At 35.4% G+C, this 18,385-nt stretch overlaps 1 protein-coding gene across 1 annotated transcript; it reads right to left on the bottom strand.

The window, feature by feature from the left end:
• Positions 1-10,839: 10,839 nt before the first annotated feature.
• Positions 10,840-18,178, bottom strand: LOC100370744 (uncharacterized). The gene is made up of 3 exons (XM_078006524.2): positions 17,938-18,178; positions 11,501-11,954; positions 10,840-11,294 (listed from the first exon to the last, which is right to left on the bottom strand). The coding sequence occupies exons 1-3, from the start codon at positions 18,026-18,028 to the stop codon at positions 10,979-10,981; spliced, it is 861 nt and encodes a 286-aa protein (XP_077862650.1). The 5' UTR covers positions 18,029-18,178; the 3' UTR covers positions 10,840-10,978.
• Between the last annotated feature and the right edge of the window lie 207 nt (positions 18,179-18,385).

Genomic DNA, 18,385 nt, shown 5'->3' with positions numbered 1-18,385 from the left:
ATTTAGGCATTCATATTTTCAAAAAACATTTGAAAATCCCAGGTTTGTATATTATATAGACATTCACTCCCAGGTCTGTATATTATATAGACATTCACTTCCGCACAGGTCTGTATATTATATAGACATTCACTTCCGCACAGGTCTGTATATTATATAGATCTTCACTTCCATACAGGTCTGTATATTATATAGACATTCACTTCCATACTGGTCTGTATATTATATAGACATTCACTTCCGCACAGGTCTGTACATTATATAGACATTCACTTCCATACAGGTCTGTATATTATATAGACATTCACTTCCATACAGGTCTGTATATTATATAGACATTCACTTCCATACATACATTCACTTCCATACAGGTCTGTATATTATATAGACATTCACTTCCACACAGGTCTGTATATTATACGGACATTCACTTCCTTATATGTATGTATGTATATTATATAGACATTCACTTCCATACAGGTCTGTATATTATATAGACATTCACATCCATACAGGTCTGTATATTATATAGATATTCACTTCCATACAGGTCTGTATATTATATAGACATTCACTTCCATACAGGTCTGTATATTATATAGACATTCACTTCCATACAGGTCTGTATATTATATAGCCATTCACTTCCACACAGGTCTGTATATTATATAGACATTCACTTCCATACATGTCTGTATATTATATAGATACTCACTTCTATACAGGTCTGTATATTATATAGACATTCACTTCCGTACAGGTCTGTATATTATATAGATATTCACTTCCATACAGGTCTGTATATTATATAGACATTCACTTCCATACAGGTCTGTATATTATATAGACATTCACTTCCATACATACATTCACTTCCACACAGGTCTGTATATTATATAGACATTCACTTCCATGCATACATTCACTTCCATACAGGTCTGTATATTATATAGACATTCACTTCCATGCAGGTCTGTATATTATATGTACATTCACTTCCATACATACATTTACTTCAACACAGGTCTGTATATTATACGGACATTCACTTCCATATATGTATGTATATTATATAGACATTCACTTCCACACAGGTCTGTATATTATACGGACATTCACTTCCATACATACATTCACTTCCATACAGGTCTGTATATTATACGGACATTCACTTCCATATATGTATGTATATTATATACACATTCACTTACATGCAGGTCTGTATATTATATGGACATTCACTTCCATACATACATTCACTTCCATACAGATATGTATATTATACGGACATTCACTTTTATATATGTATGTATATTATATAGACATTCACTTCCATGCAGGTCTGTATATTATATGGACATTCACTTCCATACATACATTCACTTCCATACAGGTCTGTATATTATATAGACATTCACTTCCACACAGGTCTGTATATTATACGGACATTCACTTCCTTATATGTATGTATGTATATTATATAGACATTCACTTCCATACAGGTCTGTATATTATATAGACATTCATTTCCACACAGGTCTGTATATTATACGGACATTCACTTCCATATATGTATGTATATTATATAGACATTCACTTCCATACAGGCCTGTATATTATATAGACATTCACTTCCATACAGGTTTGTATATTATATAGACATTCACTTCCATACAGGTCTGTATATTATATAGACATTCACTTCCACACAGGTCTGTATATTATATAGACATTCACTTCCATACAGGTCTGTATATTATATGGACATTCACTTCCATACAGGTCTGTATATTATATAGACATTCACTTCCATACAGGTCTGTATATTATATAGACATTCACTTCCATACAGGTCTGTAAATTATATAGACATTCACTCCCAGGTCTGTATATTATATAGACATTCACTTACATACAGGTCTGTATATTATATAGACACTCACTTCCATACAGGTCTGTATATTATACGGACATTCACTTCCATACAGGTCTGTATATTATATAGATATTCACTTCCATACAGGTCTGTATATTATATAGACATTCACTTCCGTACAGGTCTGTATATTATATAGACATTCCCTTCCATACAGGTCTGTATATTATTTAGACATTCACTTCCATACAGGTCTGTATATTATATAGACATTCACTTCCACACAGGTCTGTATATTATATAGACATTCACTTCCATACAGGTCTGTATATTATATAGACATTCACTTCCATACAGGTCTGTATATTATATAGACATTCACTTCCACACAGGTCTGTATATTATATAGACATTCACTTCCATGCAGGTCTGTATATTATATGGACATTCACTTCCATACATACATTCACTTATATACATACATTCACTTCCATACAGGTCTGTATATTATATAGACATTCACTTCCATGCAGGTCTGTATATTATATGGTCATCAACTTCCATACATACATTCATTCCCATACATACATTCACTTCCATACAGGTCTGTATATTATATGGACATTCACTTCCACACAGGTCTGTATATTATATAGACATTCACTTCCATACGGGTCTGTATATTATATAGACATTCACTTCCATACAGGTCTGTATATTATATAGACATTCACTTCCACACAGGTCTGTATATTATATAGACATTCACTTCCATGCAGGTCTGTATATTATATGGACATTCACTTCCATACATACATTCACTTCCATAGAGGTCTGTATATTATATAGACATTCACTTCCATGCAGGTCTGTATATTATATGGACATTAACTTCCATACATACATTCACTTCCATACAGGTCTGTATATTATATGGACATTCACTTCCATACAGGTATGTATATTATATAGACATTCACTTCCATGCAGGTCTGTATATTATATGGACATTCACTTCCATACATACATTCACTTCCATACAGGTCTGTAAATTATATAGACATTCACTTCCACACAGGTCTGTATATTATACGGACATTCACTTCCTTATATGTATGTATGTATATTATATAGACATTCACTTCCATACAGGTCTGTATATTATATAGACATTCACATCCATACAGGTCTGTATATTATATAGATATTCACTTCCATGCAGGTCTGTATATTATATGGTCATCAACTTCCATACATACATTCACTCCCATACATACATTCACTTCCATACAGGTCTGTATATTATATAGACATTCACTTCCGTACAGGTCTGTATATTATATAGACATTCCCTTCCATACAGGTCTGTATATTATTTAGACATTCACTTCCATACAGGTCTGTATATTATATAGACATTCACTTCCACACAGGTCTGTATATTATATAGACATTCACTTCCATACGGGTCTGTATATTATATAGACATTCACTTCCATACAGGTCTGTATATTATATAGACATTCACTTCCATACAGGTCTGTAAATTATGTAGACATTCACTTCCATACAGGTTTGTATATTATACGGACATTCACTTCCATATATGTATGTATGTATATTATATAGACATTCACTTCCACGCAGGCCTGTATATTATCAGAGGCACATTAATTATAATTAGTAAATATAGTACGCTTTAAGTTCATTCACTTTCGATGTTATTTCTGTTATTAATTTTACCACATCTTTTTCTTAATCTTAACATAATTTGACCTTGGATTTGGTCCCGTTGTTAAGCTCGTGTCATGATTTGGAATCGTCTAAATAACAAAAAAGCGTTTTGTTCTTTAAAACTGCGTCCTGTCACTGACGACGGATGTCTACAGTAAACAAATTAAATCTATTAATTCTATTTTCAAAACCTACATTTTGTACACCAAAATCAGCTTTACTGTTTATTGAGGGTCGGCAAGGGGTATTTTCGTAAGCTGTAACCAATTGTTTTTATTTTCGTAATAATGTAATTTAAATAAATAAAAAACGTAAATTCGTAGATATGGACAAGATGTAGAATGTAATCAACTATTGTATTCGTCCGTATATTGTACAAAGATCTTATTTTTCGTAAGCACTTTAAATGTCGTCATTCTTACACAATTTCCAATTTTGATTCTTAAACACAACTTATCAAATATATTATAAAAATGTAAAATGGAATTTGCTTAATCTGTAAAGTGTAAAAACTTATTTTTTTACTGTAAATTTTATTTTCTGTAAAAACGTAAAATGCCTCTTTTATTTCCTGTAACCTGTACCAGCTACCCCCCCCCCCCCGCCTGCCCTCTTAATAATCAACCGAATAAAGCGTTATGTTAAGGTAGCGAGAAGGGAAATTTTCACTTTTTTCTTGATTTTTCAAAAATTGATAAAACGGTTACTTTAGACCTTGATACATCACCCCAGGTTTACAAAAGAGGTAATCACTCGAGGAACCTGACGTACTAAATAAGGGTACAATGAAAGTTCAGATCCTCTAATATATTGATAACATATTGACAAATGGATTTCTGTCTTGTCTGGAAACCAGGGTTGCGGGGTTTGCAGTTCGTTATGTTTTCGTAAATTCCGTCCGACCCTGAACCACAAACACTTTCTAAAATCATGATTAAACCAATTATTGGCAAAAGGTAATTTTTATACTGGCGTTTGTTACTTATGTTTATCGGCGGCTTCTTAGACTTTATTGCTTTACTAGGCCACCGGCCCATCACTATCATAAGTTTACATTTCTTGATACAATAATAATACATAAATACATAAATTAACTGTAATATAAAATACTGCCATCAAGAGGATAATTTTAATGCCTCTGACCTTAACTTTAAAGCTTGATACAGGAATTTTTACAAATTACAAAGTGTAATGGGTACCTCACTTGTTATTAACCAACGTGGTAATAGCTCGTCTCTGTAGGCCTGGTATATGGGACATTAGATGTAATTCATCTTCAATTATTCCGCTATTGCATAATACACATTTCCTTTCAAAACGATCTACATTATGCATACGGCCAGATTCTATTGCTAATTGGTGACTCGAGCAACGAAGCCTTGATAACGATTTCCTATGTTTATTCACACTTACACTGATAATATATTTTTCTACAGTATAGTGTCGTTTTACCTGGCAGAACACATTTAGGCGGCTCATAGTTGAGCATTCTTCCCACCATTCCTGTTGCCACATGTCCCTACTCCTTTGTGCAAAATTTGCGAGGAATGCAATTTCATTTCCCACCCCTTGATTGATCCACACTATCCCAAATCCATACCTATTCAAAATATCTCAAATATGCGTTAACCAGTTAATTTTACCACGTTCGTCTTCCCGTACTAAAAGAAGATACGACTGCTTAGCAATCCTATTTTCTTCCATACATAATAATTTATGTTACTTATGTTGATGAACATATTGGACAATGTTTTGCAGGTCGTTTTTTACTTACAGTAACAATCATAGCCTGACATGCAGGCGTGAGTAGCGCCCTCGCCGGCATCACCAGACCATACTGTTGGATTTGGAGTACCGCGGAGGGCGCAACTCACGCGACCTTGTCATTCTATAACAATCAATGCACATGCTCATTAGTATTTTTGATTTTTCATCTAATAAATACTGTTGTGTGTGTGTGTGATTTTTTGAGTCATTACAATTAAAATACACCTTGGTTACTGCTCAAAAATACACGTTCAATATGCATCAAAGCTTTTACAAAGAATAATTAAAATAAAACTTGAATGCAGATCATGTCGGTGCAACACTTCTGCAAACTTTCTCAATTTCTTGAGTATTTCCCAAGTTTTACAGTTTTATTAGCAATATAAAATTCAGTGTTTGATTGTCTTGAACAAAAACTGGAATCCCTCTTAACATGGTGCTTTCTGATAATATTTGTTTCCGCCAATAAAATAAATTCAGGGCAGTTCCCTCAACCGCGATAACCCACATGTCTCCTCTGCTTACATATGGTGCATTCACAGAATAGATAAAAACAACATTTCATCCTTTGAGTATACCTTGACCATCCTAACGTTGCACTAAAGATGAATGCCTCTAATGAATATTATACCCATCATATTGATTTATATACTAAATTATGACAATATAACGTTTATACTTAAATGGCAGTGCGGACAAAATACGATACCATTTCAACAAACACTTGCGAAGTATTCACTTCCGTTCAATGTCATTCAATTTAAGCAACTGTCTATTATCAATGAACAGGTCACCAACATACTGGATACCCGGCGCTGAAGAACGTCCAACTCTTACCTCTCTGGAGACATTGTTTCATATACTTTAAGAAAATGTCGTTCCCAGGGTTGGTTTGAAACAATTGGCCACATATGTAACATATGTAAAGAAGAAAGCCATGCACCTTTATAGGTAGAATATTATGTTTGAGGTTGCATCTTAAAAGTGCTTCTGAACCCTCCACCAACGACATTTTCAAATAACCATTTCTTTGCTGAGATATAGTAATATCAAAATTGAGTCACACCAATCAATAATGTCAACAATATTTTTCTAGCCACTCTAACCCTTCTCCCCATGAAAATATTAATACAATTATATTTATTGGGACTGTCTGTGGGATTGAAAACATATTGCAACCGTTAAATTCCCATTGCTTTAATTACTTGGATCTTCACGGTAATTTTCCAAACCCCCAGTATTGCATAGGTTCCGCAAGATTTCTATCTAATGCTATTTTCTTGTCATAGGATAAAATAAATGCCATCTAATAGTATATCTATTTGGCCAATTAAAATTGAGGTGTTTGTTTTACACTTCATTTTGCTTCCCAGGCTTCCCAGTGAATAGCTTCGGAGACATTTATGCTAATTAACTGCCAGTCCAGATTCCTCTTTTTTTTCTTTTTTTTTTAAATTGACCAGCAAGTTCAACAAGGAAACATGTCAAACCATCGGCAAAAGATGCCCTCTTAACAAAATTGTAGCCCGAAATTCCTACCATGGAAAGACCAGAGCGTAAAGAACAGAGAAGGATCTCAACCGCAAGGATAAAAGGCATAGGAGATGTACGCCCCCTGATCTTGTGCTCTACGATTCTAGTACATTTGTTCATTTCACACAGCCGCAAATTACTGCAAATGTCAGAGTAGAGCAATTTTATTGACTAAAAAGAGATTGTTTGAGTTACAGAGATCGAGCATTTAGTTACGAAAACATCGAGTTAGAAAAATGATCACGCTCATATTTCAGAAACCACACCCACTTTTGCGAAAGCACGCCCAAATTCAGTAACTCAATGTTCAATAAACAGTTAAGAGAACTTCCAGTTACGGGCAACCTGTATTTTTATTTATGTTGGGCGTCCACATTTAGTAATTCGAAAATTAATTAACATTTTAACCGAACTTAGAGTTACAGGCAAGATATTTTGTTTTGTTTTGTTTAACGTTCAAATTTAGTAACCGAACTTCGAATTATGGGAAATGTACATTTAACCACAGTCCCTCTATCCCGGGATATAACCCATACGAATCTTGGTATCAGCATTTTTTTTCTCGAAATCTACTGTCACTAATAGTATCATAATCCGATCTGACTCATGTCGGTTAGAAAACCCCTGTAAAACCTATACCCCCGCGACTAGAACAGTTAAGAGACAAACGGTCGGTAGTTAAAATTTGTTTTCACGTGCGGACACACCGGACCAAACCAATAACATTTCTGAAACTATTACACTCTTGTCTACTAATTAATTTGTCGAAATGTTCCATGTCGCCAGCAACGGCGAAAAGGGAGCAAGGCTGAATGTAGATGACGTTAATTGCAGGAACGAACCAATTACATTTCAGGAATTTATTACGTTTTGCCTACCCGTTAATTTGTCAAATATTTTGTACAACGAGAACGAAAGGAAAATAATGAATGCAGACAAGACCATGTGTTTTTACAACCTTGATTTCCGAAAAAACATTTAGGAATACTAGTATTTGGAGACTGATTTGATGACGTCATGACTACTGATTTATTTGTCAAATATTTTCCTCTGATTGCACCAACCACGTTGAAAAAAAGGAGAAAACCTCAATGCAGACAAAAACATTGGGATGTTCTTGAACTTGAATATCAACGAAACTCTGCTTATTATAAAGCAACTTCATATCATCCATTTTGTCAGCTTCTAATGGAAAACATTTCAAATTTTTTACGCAACTCAAAAGTGATTTTTTGAGCAAATTTGTTCGAAATGTTAACCATGCAGTCATAACATGCATGATAAAACTGGCCCCCCGCGACTGAAGACAACCTGCTTCTTCAATTTTATTAGAGAGAATTTGTTGAAAGTGAATAATGTGTGTAGTGTGCAGCTCCAGAGCATTTCAGTGTTATGTGATCAAATTAAGTCTCAGTGTGGCACACAGCTGCGCAGTGCACAAGTTAGTGTAGGCACAGTCCCTCAACACCGGTGTTGAGGGACTGTGGTGTAGGGCATGTTTGTAAAAAGAATGCTTTGTCAGGCTGAAGCTGCTGAAATAGGTCTATGAAACCATGAAGGTATAAATAACAGCAGAGACTGTGGCACGAGATTTTGTACGAAGGGGCAAGATCTGCTCACCATCCCTTGCGCCAAAGGCACATCCTTCCTAGGGGGTCCAGGGACATACTGTATATTCACCTTTATTGGAATGAACATTTGTATAATGCAATTTCTATACAAAATTGCATGCACTAGTTGTACATTGTAAAGCTGTTTGACTTTATCCATGTTTCGTCTGTCGTGCACCATAGGACATAAAAATGATGCAAATGTATGAATTTTTGGCAAACAAACAATGCCACAAATTTGCATCGAACACAACACAAATGTTCATTCACTAATGTACTACAGACCTATGTTCAGGATTGAATAATTAAGTGACATCTTCTGGAACTACATTTTACAAAATTTGCTGCGACTTCCTGCATAAAATAAAGCATGAACATTTTCACTCCTAAATTTCTTTCCTCCGACTTGAGGAATTTTGTCTCAGGTTATAGCTGCATCGCCAGATGGTTGTGGTGAAGCAAACAGATTTTAAAGATTATTTGTCGAGACAATTTATTTTTTATAAAAAAGCTAACATCAAATCAGCAAATTAAATTAGGTTACCTAATGAAATAAATACACACAGTTTAATACTGACTCGTACTACCCTGTACACATTTTAGTATTTAATACATGCCTGAAATGGAAGTGGCATTACAGAAAATTCTCATAAAAAATACAATACACGTTTAGCAGTTTATTCAGACAAAATTGAAAATAATTTTAAATGACTTGCCATAAAATGCATGGTAAAATACATTCCATTTTGATACAATGCATGAAAGCATGTACTGGTAGTTTAATGTAAGTTAATACATTGATACATGTACTTAACAAATCTTGTTCTATCTGTAACAGTCAGGGTTCATTCTACACAGTACTGTAAAGAGATCTGCCACAAAATTCATAGTGCCTAACCCCCCCCCCCCCCCCCATTGCAATGAAACTGTGTAGCATTCTTCACATCTGCCGGAATTGTCAAAACTCCCAACTGCAGCTACCGGTACATTCAGTAAAGTGGCAGCAACTAATTTACAAAATTTGAACATACCTGTATACTCAAAGTTTTAAAACTAAATGAAATTAAAAATAAAAACCCTGAAGGAAATTATAGTTTGATGAATAATTTCCTTGTCCCCATTTAATAAAGACAGCACATTTATTATCAAATTTAATGGGATGGTAATATTTTACAAGCAATTGTTGAACAAATACTACAAGCAGTATTATTTAACTGAGCTATATACTCAAAACAAGTTCCAGTTGTAATTACTTGGATCACCAATTACAGGAGTAAACTGCCATGTGTACAACAAACCAACAAACAAACAAATGTCCTGAATCGTCATAAACCTATAAAACTTATAACAAGATTCACATTCATGTCAATTTGTTCTCAAAAAGGCTGTTGTAACATGTTCACAAGTACACTGTAATAGACAATGAATCTTATCATATACAGGGCTCAAAATTAACAGAAATGTCCTAGAAGCCAGCTGTGCTACCAATTTCAAAAGTTCGCAATCGCATGGTACTATCCGGTTGTTCATCAGGTTCACTCGAAACCAAGAAAGTGTGAACACACGACTCATTTTACATAGGACACCGATACACTGGTTAATATGAAAATACTGTAATTTTGTTTTGTTTCTTTAATATTTCTAGTAGTTCGTTTGGACTACGACACTACTTTTGAAAAATAGTAGCCGGAATAATTGGTAATCTTTTGACCTACAGTTAATTTAGAGTCCTGAAATGTTAACGCATGCCCTTAAAAATTGACTTTGATAAATATAATTAAACAAAACTTTGATAAGAATAAATTTATTATACAAAATTTATTCAATGTGCAGTTAAAATGGCATATGAACAAGTTTATCATGACACTGATGATATTATTTTTGATAATTTTTTAAGGAATTAATTTTAAAAAACTTTCTGATATAAGTTGATGCATACAAATGAGTACCACCCTGTTCGGTATACAATAGTTTTGCATTGTAAGTGGACATTCCATCTACTGTAAAATACTTTAAGTTGGAATCAATTTTCGTTGAAAATGACTTCTTTGATGTTTTGTATGAAATTTATTTTCACTGATTTTTGACAACTTGAATGTAAAATATAGGCAAAAAAGATATATTCGCTGGATTTTATTTTCACTGAATCATTCATTCAGCAAAAATAGCGAATATTAATTCCAAGCGAAAATAAAGTATCTTACGGTAAATTTAATTATTGAACAAGATACAAAATCTAGACCAGTTACCATGGTAATATATCATATACTTCTATGATCAGAATCTAAATAATTATTTTACAGTAGCCACTAAAATATTATTCAACCCTTATGAACACCAAAATTGTATGCAAATTTAATTTTAGCAATGATGACTTTTGTGTTCAAAGTGATAATATTCTATAAAATTAAAAGCTAAAAAAACAAAAGTAAAAAAAAAACACAACTCTGTTCTCTCTTCAATTTCCTCTTCGTTTTTTCTCTATCATTTGTTTAGATCTGTCTTTCATATCGTCCATCGATTCCTTCACTGCTTCTCGCAACGTCTTGTCCTTTGGTGGCGCTGCAGCGATGAATCCCTTCCTTCGTAGGTAGCGTACGGAGTAACTGGTGCCCATCAGCGTAACAGTATACCTGGCTGGGGTGGCTATCTTGTACATGGCATATGCAATTAAAAGTCCACTGGCGGTGGGTGAATTTATCTGGTGAATAATAGATTCGCCAAACCCAATCTTCAAGAGAAATTTTTCAATATATGGGATCATGTCAATGCCACTGAAAAAAGATGCAGAGAATAAGAAGTTTCTGAGTTAAAATCCACACAAAAAGTCACTATTGTTTATCAAGGTGACCTGATAGTCATTAAAAATATCACCTCATAACCTATGCTATACAAGTGTTTGATGTGAAGTACATGTACTGATCAATGGACTGTCCCTCTCAGAGTATTCTCAGAGAACGCCACCCCGAAAGTGTCTCACCTGTGTTTAACTATGTAGTAGAATGAACCATACCATACGGTAGATGTGGCTAAATGTACGGGTATCATAACTTTGCCGTACTGTTTCAACACGATCTTGTACCTTTGCCACAGACTCATTTTCTGCAGCTCTTCACTTTCGACATCATAAACTGGATCTATTGTTCCTTCAACTTCAGGTTTCACTCCTTCATTGTCAATAATAGCCTTACCCTTGTTACAGTTCTCATCTAAAACGCTGGCTTTCTCATCTCTGTCAATGTCATTAGGTTTTGGTTTAGATTCAGACTGAGTACTGAAGTGCCTGTGCTGATGCAAGGCGTTTGCATGGAAATACAGGGTTTGACATCTCGTCAGTTGCAGTAGCTGTTTATTTTGATTAACTGCTTCACAGTCTGGGTTTGGGACTGAGTCTGCATTTATTGAGGAACTCAAGCACATGGATCCTTTGAGAACTGAAATTTAAGTAAAAAGATACAAACAAATGAATTTATTTGCGACAATACCATGAAAATGAATATTCGTTCTAGGTTTAACATGTGCATTTTCACCCACTGTTTACTCATTTGGTAAGACAAACTCAGTATCACATTGATTAAAAAATATGCAAAAATCGTAAAAATTGTAGCCATAGGCCTTTAAAAAATAATATATGCAAGACGTGTTTTAACGGTAAACTCATTACAGCACAGAATTTCATGAGGACACAAAGGTTTTTTTATATAAAATATTTATTAATGTTTTATATGAATTTCAAATGACCAATCACAACACATTGATGGATGTATGGCAGTAAATAGGTCAATGATTGAAAAAAACCTTGCAAAGACTCATGGATAATTGGCTTCTATAGCCAATGAAAGTGTATTTTTAGACTTGAATGCGAGAATTTTCAAAGGTAAATAAAAAAAACACATTAAAATCATTCATGCTGTCATGAAATTCACTAGTTGCATTAGCACACAGCTCCTTAGGTGTCAAAACGTTACCCTGTGCTAAGAAAACGTGTGTAAACACTTAGTACAAGCAAAGAAACAGCAAGTGTAAGCTAAATCCGAGCAGCTTTTTCGACTCGGTCTAGACAATCAGCATGGGCTTACAAAGTGTGCATAAACGGTTGAAAATGTAGGTCACTCCCATGTACGTTTCCAGTTTGAATAGTGAATTTATAAATCTACAAAAATGAAGGGAATGGATTTTTTTTGTCGATAGTACAATATTTTATTGTTTTATTGTACCAGCATTACATATGGTGGGTCTTTTGTTTTAACCTAAATTAATCCAATTATAAATTACACTGACTACAGCCTAGATGGTTCAGTAAACATCCTGATTTTATTTGCCTGTGTTAATATCTTGCTTATATAAGCCTAGGATTTAAACAATAATCATCATTACACAAGCACAACTACACAAGCATTAGTAGTATTCACGCTACACCTCGTACTACTAAGGAACAGACTAGAAACACCTATTGTTGTAGGTGCAAATTGGGGATTGCACCCATGAGATACATGCCATGGCAGACCTTGCAGGTACTTTACTGAAACACATTTACCCGAAAATTTTCGAACACACTCACATTTACCCGCTTTGTGTGCTTTTGTAATGTCATTCTAGCGCTGAATGCACAGGCTCATACTTTCAGATCTAACCAGAAATGAAATCTGTCATTTTTTTTTTATCTTTCAATCATTAAATCGCGTTATTATGTTATAGTCAAGTTAGTTCGATCAGTTTATTGGATTAAAAAGTTATGCCAAAACAAATCTAGCACACATCTGACCAAAGGAAAAGCAGTGTTGCTAGTCTGTTCTTCAGTAGTCTGAGGCTACAAAAAATACAGGCCAAGATATAGGAGCAAGATGGTCACCGCAATTAGTATGCTAATCCGAACCAAGCTGCTCACATCGTGGCAACAGCTCCAGGAAATGTGCCATTTACGATGTTTAGAGATCAAGCTGTGATTCCAAATACATTTCTACGGGGGCATGAATATGTACGCTAGCGATTACACTCATCTGGTTGGGCTTTTGATGTATAAATGTTGTTTTTTTCGATCGAAACGTGCCACGACAAGTAAAAATCCTGAGTTTAAAATGGCGGCTAATGTATGCAAATACCTGTCAATCAGAGTTTGAGTAAGCGAGCATTCATTTACTTAGTAGGCAGAGGCGGAGTTAATTACCCATGAGCACATGGTGCAATCCATGGGATTGAGCAGTTCCCCTTAAACTAATGTCATGTTTGCATATCGGATAGACCCAATAGACCCAAATGCGTTCACACACAGGAGTAAACAGTGGTTAGCACAGACCATGAAGGTAGAAAAGAGAAGGAGTGAGGACGCTATTGTTTCCACTGGTTTCATGATGCTTTGGATTTGTTTACTCAGTACACATTTTAATTATTTGGCAAACACGCTGTCAAGTGTCACCGTTAATTGGCTTAAGTGTTTCGACTGTATTCGGAAGCTTCAAGAAGATTCTCAACGCACTGTGCATGCCAAAACAGATAACAATAATACAAAATGCAGCGAAATGTACTCAGTGCACCAAATTTATTGCAACAAAAGGCGCGATTTTTAACATCTGCACAGTACTGCACACCGATGAAAAATGCCCCATCAAAACATCTTGTTATAAACTTATCATGTATCTTTAAATTTCACTGTTAATCAATGTCCAAAGTTGGACGACTATTGTGATGAAAAATATCAGAAAAGAAGTAATCACACGTCTTGGAAGCGTCTGTATGCAGAATTCCCGGTACTACAAGTGTCAAATAACCTTTGTGATCCGGTAAAGGTTATTGCGCATGCACAATTTTTTTATTTATGGTTTGCGCATTCAATTTTATAGACGATGTTTAAATGGAATTTATTTTTTTCAGTTCTACTCTTGTTTTCTTGTGTAAATAAGCGGCAATCATCATGTAGATAAAACATAAGTGGCTTAACCAGAGCGAAGACAAAGGATGTTTATAACATTAACATGGGCTTAAATAGCGTCCTACCTCTATGCACAGACCAAGGAGCACCAAACCTTGTTAAAGGGGAACTGATACTATAAATAAGGGTCAAGATGGCCACCGTATTAGTATGCTAATCCGAACCAAGCAGCTAACATTGTGGCGGGAGCTCCGTGAAATGTGCCATTTACGATGTTTGGAGATCAATCTGTGATTCCAAATACATATCCACGGAGGCATGAATATGTACTCTAGCGATTACACTCATCTGGTTGGGGATTTGATGTATAAATGTTGTTATTTTCGTTCAAAACGTGTCGCGACCAGTAAAATCACAAGTTTAAAATGGTGACTAATGTATGCAAAATTCCTGTCAATCACAGTTTGAGTAAACGAAAATGCAAATCCCCTAGATGTTTATTCAATCTACAAAGCTTATTGGTTTACAAACAACATTATCGTAACGTAGTTTGTCTATGTCTAATCACCTCCATGGTCTAACCATCGGTAACACTGGGACATGACGATGTAAGACAGTAAACAATGTCAATAACATTAGGTTACGGGCTTTCAGATATCCATTGCAATAAATTAAATGTAGAAGTAGAAATCATTCGCGTGGTTTAAATTTCGCCGTGAATCCAAAAGTTGGAATGTAAAACACAATACCCAAGTCAAAACAACACTCACTCCTGACCCACAATCTTACGAATTTTACAGTAGTCATTGACGCCTATTCAAGAGTATGACGTTTATTGTGGTTAGCGTGAATGGGTAAAGCTTCAATTCGACAATGAGCTGTTATCATCGTAAAAATAGTCTTCAAATGGTCAGTTTATCATCGAAAACAACTAATGTTTTGAGTTAAAAAAAAAAAAAACGTGCCGTCTTTTCCATCAAAACCAGAGGTAAAAGATCGAGCTGGAACATCGGCAAATCTCCTATGTTTTGGTAATTTGAACACGTTGGCATCATCGAGTATTTTGACTGGCTGATTAGCGATTTGACCTATCAGGTGTCGAGCATTTGCATGCGATCGGAATCGATGAAACTAAATTGAAATTTACTTGCATTTCAGAACAATTCAACGAGTTTACTTTTTGTACTTTATTAATAATCACTACCAAGTAATAATAATAATTGTGAGAGGTAGCATGGTCGGATTGCGCTACCGTGATTACTTGCTACTAAGCAATGCAGTGTTTTTTTAGGAACGCCAGAACGATGTTGATTACTATGATATGTGGACATTTTTCTTTTGATCGTACGGCAAAGACTTGTGTTTTCTAAGGGATGAAACTTTTTGCATAACTTTCTAGACAGTCTGGAAAAAGGAAGGGGTACAGTGAATAAGTGTCAGACTGCAATGAGCTGCAAATGGTAGTTGTGTAATACTGGTAGACGTGCAGGAAATAACCGTTCTGTTGGAGGTTCCAAGTTTCGGATATCAACAAGATATTGGCCTGACTGCTTCGTATGGTGTTACTCTTTGTTTTATTTTTCGCGAAATACTTCAACAGCTCAAAACCGCGAAATCAGATGTTTCCACAGCACACACCACAGAGTACAAAAAGTAAATACGCCATGCTTGAAATGCATGAACAACCAGGTCTTGGCATAAGAAAATAAATCAGTTTTTGTTTCTGTATTTGACTGTAGGACGAAACGGCGCCCAGCCAACACGTCATAGGCAGTTCCAATTCATATTTTTTACAATAGATCGTTTTCGTTCATGCGTCGCTTATATGTCCAGAAAATTTAATCGAGTGTATGTGTGTATTTATATTCTATTTTTGGATTCTTATTTATAATAAATACAACGCTGCAGATTGGTCGTTGAAATTGAGTCTACGGTAAAATTGTTTTGACAAAACGCTCTTCTCCCTCTCACCGCTCATTTGATTATGACTGTAAAGTCAACCTGACATTCACCCACCAGATCACAAGAACTCAAATCTCACACGAGATACAAGCCGGTACCACCCGTGTACATTTTAATTTTCCACACGAGTGTCGTAAACAGGTTACAAGATATGCCTGTGATGTCGTGGCAACTTTTCTTTACTAATGATTTTGATATTTTATCACGGGAATTTCCGTGTAAACACCTGTACTTATAATATACAGTAAACTTTTTTATTGTCGCCTCTACCAATTAGTCAATATTATATGGAAATTTGAGGGCAATAGTAAATACACGTTCTGTTTGCCGATTTGTGACGGAAATATGAAAACCAAAGTCATTGACTTCGTGTTTTCACACTTGCTATATTAGCAGTCTGGAGGAGTAGTAGTTCTCAGGTTTACTGTATACGTGATCAGTACCGTCAATAGACCGACGCAACGGAAACAGGCAAATAAACTTGAGTCGACATATTTTTATCGCGACCGTTTAGCAACACTCTGGCCGTGTGTATCCGGTGGACTCAGTGGCGGATCCAGCAAAATGTATTGGGGGGGGGGGAGCTTCGCTTAAGATATACGGAGCGAAAATCGTAGAGAAGCTATGCGTAATCCAGATTATATGAATCGTCCTGCGTTTGGGGGGGGGGCATGGCCCTCCTGGCCCTCCCTCTGGATTCGCCACTGGGTGGACTGCCGCCTTTTCTTGTTGGCCATCATCAACTTGAATTAGTTCTGCGTCATATTTTTCCGACGATGTATAAATTACAGAGTACGCGATGTTTCAAATCATGGCACATGAAGACTGCTCTGTATTTGTTTGAAATTCAATTGCTATGTTATACTTAAACAAGGAAATTGTAATCCGTTCTTAGGATGTTTATATCAGTTGTTGTTTTGTGGGATTAGCGGTACAGGGGGAAAGATAAGCATTCATTTACTCAGTGGACAGAGGCGGAGTTAATTACCCATGAGCACTTAGTGCAATTCAAGGGATTGAGCGGTTCCCCTTTAAGAATATACAACAATCTTCAGTCATTTTATATATGATCACTCATTACAGTAACTAGGAAGGTATACATGTTAGTTATACGGTTGGACTGCGTCTTAAAAACGGGCCAGATTTAATTCGTGCTTACCGTTTCTCAGCTCGTGCTAAGCGTTCAGGCACGTTTTCTTAGCACGGACTAAAACATTTGACTTAGCCCTTGCTAGGGAGCTGTGTGTGAATGCTACTGTCAGATGTACAGTGAAATGTCAACTAATCCTTCATATCCTAAAATTGAATAGAGGTAACACTGCATTGCTTAATTCAAAACAAAACCCTTATTAAAACTTTAATAATATTATTACATGTAAATAATATTATTTTTGTAACACTATCAGTTCACAGCCAGACCGTATTTATAAAATATAATCGTTTTCAGATCCATCTCAAAAGATGATTTTTGGGATTTCCATACATCTCGATTCATGCAGACTGTTTTCTGCATATCTAAAATAATATGTAAGTCGTATGTTTGGGTAAAAATGTGTCCGTAATATGAAATTATACCCTAATAGTACCTTGATGGCGTTGTTGAATGACGAAGAAAAAACGTGTTCCAGGTCTCGGAGTCAAACCCACCAGTCTGCGTAATACTGCGACACACGCCATATCTGTAACGATGTCCTCGTGTTAAATTGTGTTGAAATTGCGACGGCATCAACGACGTGTCAATCAATATTATGCCATTCAGAATTAAGACAAGTGACGCAAAATTAATGAATATTTCTTCTTCAACACGTGTGAACTTTTCACCTCACAGATGCCATATTTACATAGATGTGGCGCAGGCGTGTAACAATTTTGACTCCTTAACGACGTATAAAATTGAAATATGTTCCTAAACACAGACGTACTGTATCGGCATGTAACATTGCGATACGACGAATTAGTATTTTGTATAAATAAAACTTGCGATATAAAACAAATATACTAACACTTAAAATGTAAAACGTTGCATTATGTACC

This window comes from Saccoglossus kowalevskii, chromosome 6 (genome assembly GCF_978046115.1).
Source record: "Saccoglossus kowalevskii chromosome 6, keSacKowa6.1, whole genome shotgun sequence".
NCBI classification, from domain to species: Eukaryota; Metazoa; Hemichordata; class Enteropneusta; family Harrimaniidae; genus Saccoglossus; species Saccoglossus kowalevskii.
The sequence above is the reverse complement of the archived record's forward strand: the minus strand, read 5'-3'. Positions and strand labels throughout refer to the sequence as shown.